This window comes from Myotis lucifugus, unplaced genomic scaffold (assembly GCF_000147115.1).
Source record: "Myotis lucifugus unplaced genomic scaffold, Myoluc2.0 scaffold_1, whole genome shotgun sequence".
In the NCBI taxonomy this organism is placed as follows: Eukaryota; Metazoa; Chordata; class Mammalia; order Chiroptera; family Vespertilionidae; genus Myotis; species Myotis lucifugus.
In genome coordinates, this window is record NW_005871049.1 from 1314167 (window position 1) to 1322868 (window position 8702).

General features: G+C 52.4%; 2 protein-coding genes across 2 annotated transcripts in view; one reads left to right on the top strand and one right to left on the bottom strand.

Moving 5' to 3' along the window:
* Positions 1 to 2418: 2418 nt before the first annotated feature.
* Positions 2419 to 8702, bottom strand: part of LOC102421810 (transformation/transcription domain-associated protein) — a 116575-nt gene continuing 110291 nt past the window's right edge. Inside the window, 4 exon segments of the mRNA XM_023752710.1 lie at positions 2419 to 3445; positions 6099 to 6293; positions 6380 to 6583; positions 7324 to 7508. Of these exon segments, the coding sequence (XP_023608478.1) occupies positions 3161 to 3445; positions 6099 to 6293; positions 6380 to 6583; positions 7324 to 7508 (869 nt within the window). The 3' untranslated portion in view covers positions 2419 to 3160.
* Positions 7614 to 8702, top strand: part of LOC111825941 (non-lysosomal glucosylceramidase-like) — a 4496-nt gene continuing 3407 nt past the window's right edge. The window contains 1 exon segment of the mRNA XM_023753586.1: positions 7614 to 7617. Within this exon segment, the coding sequence (XP_023609354.1) occupies positions 7614 to 7617 (4 nt within the window).

The window sequence follows — 8702 nt, forward strand, 5'->3', positions numbered from 1 at the left end:
TTTTTTTTTTTTTAAATCAAAAATGTTATAGCCCTAGCTGGTTTTGCACAGTGATTAGAGCATTAGCCCACGGACTGAAGGGTCACAGGTTTGATTCTGGTCAAGGGCATGTACCTGGGTTGCAGGCTCAATCTTGGCCCCAGTTGGGGCACCTGCAGGAGGCAGCCAATCGATGTGTCTCTCTCACGTGGATGTTTTGTCTGTCTCTTCCCCTGCTTTCCACTCTCTCTGGAGATCAGTGAAGAAAATATCCTCGGATCATCTTCATGTCCTTGGCCAGGCGGCCCGGCCTGGTGATGGGGACCACTCCTTGTCCTCAGCCATACCTCTGCAAGCTCCGTGGCCTTGGCCCCAACCTCTCTCCCTCTCCCTTCCTCTCCCTCTAAAATCAGTCTCTAAAATCATTTTTTTTTTTCAAGTTGGTTAGAGCATCATCCTGATACACCAAGGTTGTGGGGGTTCGATGCCCAGTCAGGGCATATGTGGAGGCAACTTATCGATGATCCTCACATTGATGTTTCTCTCTTTCTCTCTCTCTCCCTCCTTCTCAAAAAATGTAAAAAAAAAAAAAAATCCTTGGGTAAGGATTAAAAAATAAATGTCTATGCCCTGACCAGTTTGGCTCAGTGGATAGAGCGTCGGCCTGCGGACTGAAGGGTCCCAGGTTCGATTCCGGTCAAGGGCATGTACCTTGGTTGTGGGCACATCCCCAGTAGGAGGTGTGCAGGAGGCAGCTGATCGATGTTTCTCTCTCATCGATGTTTCTATCTCTCTCCCTTCCTCTCTGTAAAAAATCAATGAAAAATATATTTTTTAAAAAAATGTCTAATAACAATAGTTAACACCTTGAAATCGTGTTTGGAGAATCTGGCATATACTCTGTGTGTGGGGGGGGGGGTCCCCCATAAATGAGCCATTTTCCTGCCCTTCCTCATCCCTGAGGGCCCAGCTCCCAGCGACGCCATGTTCAGGTGAGGAAGCTGAGGTTCACGGTCCTGGAGTCACTGGCTCAGATGCGACTGCAGGTCCTCGATCCTGCCACTTACAGATGGAGCTCAGAAGATCCCCCTGCCCCCACCGGCTGTTGCTTTTCCTAGGAACCAGAGTCAGTGTGCCTGGGCAGGTGTGGGCGAGCCCTTCTCACCAGTGCACGGACTCGACTCCCTTTACCCAAACGCCATTCCGCAACCACCACGCTGCGCGCTCCTCCCAGAGCACAAGGCACATGGACCCCAGGCTCGCAAAGCCCGAGCACACAGTGAGGACTGGAGGCACCTTCTCCCCGCAGCCTGCCGCTGGCAGGGCACCTATTAGCTGCCAGTCCAGTTACCTGTCATTCTAGATACCTGACCGGCTCCTGTCATTCTGAATCCAAGACACCTTCTCACAAAGACAACTCTCCAAGTAACTAAAATAGTTTACAACTAGCTCCACAAAGGGAAGAGTCCAGTCGAATGGACACCTGGCCCCCTGACCTCTCCCATGTTCAGGTGGCTCCGTGACTGCTCTGGGTCGGTGGGTGAGCTACACACGCTGAGCTGGAAGTCCCTTCTCTGTAAAGCAGGGGCTGCCACCTGGGGGCTGCTGGACCCCCTATGTCTGAGGACTGGAGACATACGACCCTAAGGGCACCCGCCGCTGAGGATGAGCTGGCATCCCAGGTACATGGATTATGCTCCTTGGACTGGATTGTGGTGAGATTTGAGTGAACACAGCTGCAGGCTTCACCCCACCCCGGCCTGGGGCACGGGGACCGCCTGGGAGAGTCTATGGCCTGAGGCGGCCGAGTCCTGGCCCTGAAGGAGGCCTGGCTGCCTGGCCCGCGTTGTGTGAACACTGTCCTCACATAGACGGGCACTTCCTCCTGGGGCAAGTCCTTCTAAATCCAGAATCGTAATTTTAGGACTAAAGTAGCAACCACCAGCCCTCTGTCCTACTGCATGTTTCTCGTCCTGTGACATTACAGCCTCACCCTCTGCGTGCTCCAGGGAGCAACTCCTCAGCTCCATCCACTCCCCACCCGAGGTGCTGACACGCGGGGCGAAGGACAAGGGCTAGTGGAGGTGAGCGCAGGGAGATGCTTCAAACGTGGAAACAGCCCTGCAGGGGGCACAGCGGAGGCCTCGGCACAGGGCGCTGCTGCCTGCGGCCATTTCCCCCGCTGCACACACAGGTTGCGGCAGCCTGAAGCATGGAAACAAAGCTGAGAGACACCAGATTCCTGGGCACATCACCTGTCAGGACCAGCATGCCTCAGGGCATCACAAACATGCGCAGCGCCTGCTTCAGACCCGGCTCCAAGCCAAGACCCTGCCCAGGAAGGACACGTGGAGCGCCAGCCCCCAGGGGCCAGAGGAACATCCAGGCACAGGAAACACCTCACAGAAACAGGCATCTTAACACATAAGGGACAACACCTCCTTTTATAAAATATTTATTCTAAAAAAATCACACTGTACAAATTTAGATAGAACATTCTCAATACTCATATTTATAAAAATGGGAACACAGATGAGCTAACAAACTTCTGTTGCCGCTTCTTTTTAAATTAGGAAGAAGTGATTTTTTTTTTTTCAGGTACAATGATAGTAAGTGTCTAGAAGACATTCAAAGAGCTGGCCGACATAAAGCGGAAGTCACCTGCCGGCTCCCCCGGGGCTCGGAGGTTCCCAGTGCTGGCCATGCAGCATGGAAGTTTGTGCTGGGGTGAAGCCAGCAGGGTGTGTTCATAATTCCCGTGGCTCTAACCAGGCGGGTTTCTGTGCAGCTGTTACAAAGGTCTGTACAGAGCACCAGCTCCCGCCAGGCGTGACTTCTGAAAGTTAAAAAGGACGTTCCGAACTGTTTCCTACAGCTCAGTCTGTCCGCCCGCAGACGGAGGGGCGATGCTTTCACCTACTCCAGGCCAGGGAATCTTGGTTTCCTGAAAGGTTATTTTAAAAGCTTCGAGTTTCAGCTCCAGCATTTCAAGTGGCCTCACCTCCATGGCTCAGCTCCCCCTACCCTGACTCACCCTCTTTCTCACACAGCGAGCAGGGACACGACTGTACCGCGGAAGCCTGGAGGACCCAGCATCACATGGACAGGGCAGAGGAGGCGCGGGGAGGCCAGTGCGGGAGCCTGGGCGGCGGCCTTCACCTGCGAGGTGGGAGTGGCCGTGTCACAGCCAGGGGTGCCAGGCGGGGTCCATGCGGCACAGGTTGTCCAGGCTGTTGGCGGCGGCCACCAGGGTGTTCACTTTGCTCTCCCCGCCTTCAAACTGGGCGAGGTTGTGCAGGCGGGTCATGATGGCGGTGACAGCTTTCTGCACCAGGGAGACCAGCTGCTGACTGTCCATGTTCTCGGGCTGCCCGGCGGCCGAGAGAGGAGAAGAGGTGTCCTCCTGTGTCTTTTTGTGCCAAGCGATGATCTCGTCCCGAAGCACAGTTTTCAGGATGCCGTCCACCTGTGCGAGGAGAGAAACGCTCACGTTCAAGCACGAATGACCAGCGGGCAGCTTCCCACTGAGAGGCAGCTGGGCCCAGCGGGCCTGCCTCCCAGGAGCGGAGGAGTCCGCAGCGGGCTGGGCTCTGCCGTCGGCAAGTGTGGTCCGAGCAAGCCTGGTGGCCACCCGGGGAGTCAGGGCTGAAGAAAGAGGGCACGGGAAGGAGGCGCCCACGTGGCAGCTCTGCTAAGGGCATGGAGCCACTGGAACTGTGTCCTCCACGGAGGTGGTGTCTGGGGTGCGTATGGCAGGAGGGAGAGCAAGTGCCTGGGGCGAGGGGTTGGAGAAGGGGCAGGAAACCAGAGGCAGGACTTCGGTACTGAGATCACCAAGAAAAGACAGAAGGCAATTCAAGAGAGGGACTGACTACGAAGCCTGCACACCTTCCTGAACTGAGATATCCAACAATAACCCACTGTCACAGTCCAAAGAATGCAGAGCACCCAGGACTGTTCAAAGCAACTTCACACGAACATGTCGATGGTTCTATCCCATGGTATTAGGTGCTAACAGCATGTGTTTTAAAGGAGATTCCCATACAGAATGGTTTGTTTTACTCACTGTAAAGGCATTCACTACATTTAGGCTGTGGAGACATTTTGGCCCCGAGTTTGGAGAAGGCCCAATTTCTTCCCATCTACACCAGCACAGCCTATGCACTGAGCAGCGTGTGGCGTTACTCCCAGCTGTAACAGGCCTTTAAAATAAGGAGCGCCTTATTGCCAATAAATCAGCAAGCAACAAGTGCTGGTGAGGATGTGTTCTATTGGTGGGATTGCAAACTGGTGCAGCCACTGTCGTAAATAGTATGGACCTTACTATTTTCCTCAAAACATAATAGGTAGATCTACCATATGATCTAACAATTCCATTTCTGGGTATTTATCTGAAGAAATCCAAAACACTAATTCAAAAGTATATATGCACCATTGCATGTATATATGCATATATAGATGTTCACTGCAGCATTATTTACAATAAGCCAGATATATGATGCAGCCCAAGTGCCATTGATAGACAAGTGGGTAAAAAAGTAGTGGTGCATATATACAGATTATTAGCCACAAAAAAGAATAAAATCTTGCCATTTGCAAAAACATTGATGGACCGAGAATGTATTATGCTAAGTGAAATACATCAGACAGAGAAAGACAAATACCACAGGATTTCTCTTATATGTGGAATCTAAAAAGCAAACAAAACAGAAACTAACAGATACAAAGGACAAACAGATGATGGCCAGATGGAATGGGGGTTGAGGGGCTGGTGGAAAAGGTGAGAGGATTAAGTAGTACAGACAGGTAGTTACAAAATAGTCACAGGGATGTGCAGTACAGCATAAGGAATATGGCCGATAATATTGTAACTGTGTATGTTGCCAGGAGAGTACTAGACTGATGGGGTGATTGCTTCATGGGTTATATAAATGTCTAACGGCTAGGCTGTACACCTGAAACTCACATAATAGTGCCATTTGTAATTGAAAAATGAATTTAAAAAGTAAATAAGGAGAGACTCTTCCTTTCTAGAGGTTTCAAACTGAATGCTATTCCCAGGAGTTCCCTACATTGGTTTCCAGAGGACAGCCTTTCTGTCTACCCGAGAACTTCACATCTCAAGCCCTAAAACATAAATGGATAACAGTGAACTGCTATTCACTGCATCAGAGCACCAACTCCTCACCAAGAAGAAACCGAAAGGCCATTTATATTTATTCATGTTCATAAGAGTTCACCACGACATCCCCAAATCGCCTTCCACACGTCGGATATGTGCAACGGCACCTCAGAAAGACGTGTGGGTATGTGAAGTCCTTGTTCACAATGCAGAGCTTATTCAATAGCTAAAAGCTGTCCTGAGTAAATGTGTTGGGAAAGCAATTAGAGTCTGAAGCCTCCTCTAGGCACAAACTGCTTATCTGAAAAAAAAGAAAAGGAAAAAAGATATGGCTGGTCTCAGAAGTTAAAAAAAAAAAAAAGTAAACTGTGTTCTGTCCTCCACTGTGAGGAGACAGTCCTCCCCTGGCTGTCCGACCTCTGACCTGCCACTCCCCTTCCCTGGCTGTTTCCCCACCTGCACAATTGCTGGGAGAACACGATGAGAATCCATCAGGACAGCCAGTGCAGCGCCAGGAGCCGAGACGGTGCCCGGGATGGCAGACGTGCTGCCGCCCTGTCACGCGGGAGAGCTGTCACACACCCGCACGTGGCCCGGGCACCGTGCCACCTCTCACATCACTGGGGGTTTACAATGGGGCTCACGTGCTGCATTCATTTAGGCCCCATCTCCACGGCCCTCCAGAGAACACATCTGCTCTTTCAGAGAAAAAAGGTTTGCAAAGCGAGAAACAGAAGGCAGCTATAAAATGGAGTAAACCAAACTGACATGCAGTGCTAACAGTTGGGGGAGGTCACCCAACAAAGGCTCCAGGTTCCTCACCATCCTAACACCTCTTTTTAAAGCCCTTTTCAAGTGAAGGAGCTTTCACTGTACAGCAACAACACGCCCTCCTAGCTCAGCTCTCCTCCTCACGAGCAGATCAGCACTTCCTGTGGGGTCACACGTGTACTGCATGACCCCAGCCTGTGCTTTTCGCAGACAACCCATGACCTACCTTAAAGTTTGGCTGAGCAAAGCACCGGGCAACAGCAATCATGGAGGCGGTCAAGGGGCCAGAGACGCCGATGGTGGTCAGAAATTCAGAAATATTGGGCGTGAGGCGAAAAGGAACAGGACGGTTGGCATCTAGGTCTCCAGTCGCGTCGTTTATATCAAAGCGGAAGTAGGCAACGTTCAGTTTGCCAGTGTCCTAAGTTTCAGAAGGAGGCATTTTAGAACTTAAACAGCAGAACGCAACATCTAACGGAGAGGGTCTGGCTACTCACACCACACTACCTGGGCGATCTGTAACATCTCGGGGTTGAGCCGATTTAAATGCAGGACGAACTCCGCGAAGCCAATCAGTGCGAGCTGGATGGTGAGCATCTTCCGGAACGTCCAGTAGTCGGTGGCGTTGGGGAAGGTGTGCAGAGCCCACTCCTTCAGCATGCTGCGCGGCACCATGTTGCTCTGCACTTCCTTGAGGATGTCTCGAAGGACCTGAAATGACATGCCGCCCCATGACTCTCCCATCCAACTCACTTATTCTTTTCCTCAAAAAGAAAACTCTCAAATTGTAACTTCTTACGTGGCACCAGTAGAGCTAATTTTGTCAATAACATATGCAGTGTCCTCTGGCTGCACGGGGGATGCACAGATTGGTCGGTTTCCCCCCAGGGATCCACCTGCGGGGCTCTGAGCAACAACGGAGCCGTCTACTAGTAAATAAAGCCCTGGTGCATGCGGTGTCCTGGGCTTGCCACTTCCCGTGTTTTAGGAAGCACACAGAGCACAGAGTACATTACCTAATGCCCCGCAGCAACCCTGATAAACATGAACATCGCTCAGAAGAGGTTTGGCTGCCATGAGTTTGCAGTAAAGTTATTTTTAAAATCCTAACTCCTGAGCTGCTTTGTAAATGCAGGTAAAGAATTAGGAACCTCTCCAAGGTTGAAAACTTACCTTTTTTCCTGTTATAACAACCAATCTGCAGCAAATGTCACTCAGTGGACCTCTCGTTTCTACCAACTCACAGGTCCAAAACGGAACCTCTCACCCACCCCCCAACACACACACGCACACATGCACACACACAATGCTCATACTCTCTCACACACATATACACACACACACGTGCACACACACTACTCTGAGCACACTTGTCATGGAAGCAGAAAGCAGCCGTTTCTGAGGCCTCGGGTGGCAGCTCGAACGAACGCCTGACTGTCCCGAGTTAGTACCTGGTGGCTGGCTTGCGTCCCACGCGCCTGCACCGTGGCCAGCCTATCGTAGTAGCGCGAGATGGGGTTGTCATGCTCGATGCCCTTCTTGGCACAGCGCTGCTTGTAGATCTCCACGAGGGAAAGAGAAGAGGGGTTGTCTTCCACGAGGCGCATCTGTGGAGACACCGCCACAACTCGCGGAACTGAGGAGAAAGGGGAGAGAAACGGGACAGCTGAGAGAGCATCACCACAGGCCTGCACTCGCTTCAGCCTCGATGTCCTGAGCAGAGGAAGTGGGTGTGGGGCAAATGGGCAAAGCTGGAAGGACGCTGAGCACACACCACGTACTGATGTAGCACACGTGGCACAGAGCTCAATCGACTGGCGACGGAGCCTGAGCGGCCATTACCCTGTGTTTAAGACACAGAGGGACAGAAATGCTTTAGAAGGCAACCTTTAAAAACCGTAAAGAGCCCAGCTCACCTATAAGCATCGACCTATGAACCAGGAGGTCACGGTTTGACTCCCAGTCAGGGCGCATGCCCGGTTTGCAGGCTCAATCCCCAGTGTGGGGTGTGCAGGAGTCAGCTGGTCAGTGATTCTCTCTCATCATTGATGTTTCTCTCTCTCTCCCTCTCCCTTCCCCTCTCTGAAATCAATAAAAAACATATTTAAAAAAGAGAAAAAAACAAAACACAAAACAATAAAGAGGCTCTGCCAAACGCACTGGTGCTGCTGAGCAGCCGAGCAGCAGCTGTGAGCCTGTGCCCATCGCTAGGCCCTGTGACCACCTGCCCGTGGACTGCCTGCTAATGGACAAAGTCATTGTGGTCTAATGTCAGATAAACCACAGCTTCTGGTTTGCTTCCATGGCTTCAATCCATAAAGAAATCCAAAGGATCCCAGGGCGCATATATATATATATATATATATGTGGGCTGGCACTTGGTGGTAGTCAAGAGTTTGTATCTTTGGCCCTGGCTGGTGTGCTCTGTGGTTAGAGCACCGGCCAGTGCACCAAAGGGTACAGATTTGATTCCTGGTCAAGAGCACGGACCTGGGGGCCGGACCGGAAGGGGTTCGCGTCCTGCCGCCGTGGGTCACCTTCCCACGGCCTGGCACCTGGGCGCGGGCGCTGTCCAGTCCCTGGCCGGCGGGACCCGGCGCCCAGCCCGGGGGGGGACCGGTGCCGCGCCCGCGCCCCGGGGACAAGGCAGAGCGGGCGCACACGCTCCGCCCGGTCCCGGGGGGCGGGGCCTCGCGGGCGGGCCCTTCCCTTTTCCGCTGGCCCAGAAGTCGCCCTTTGGCCCGGCTCGCTCATCACCGCGGCCTATTGACGACGAGTCCGACCCCTTCTCGCCAAGCTCCGGAGAGAACACGACGGGAAGCTCGAGGGT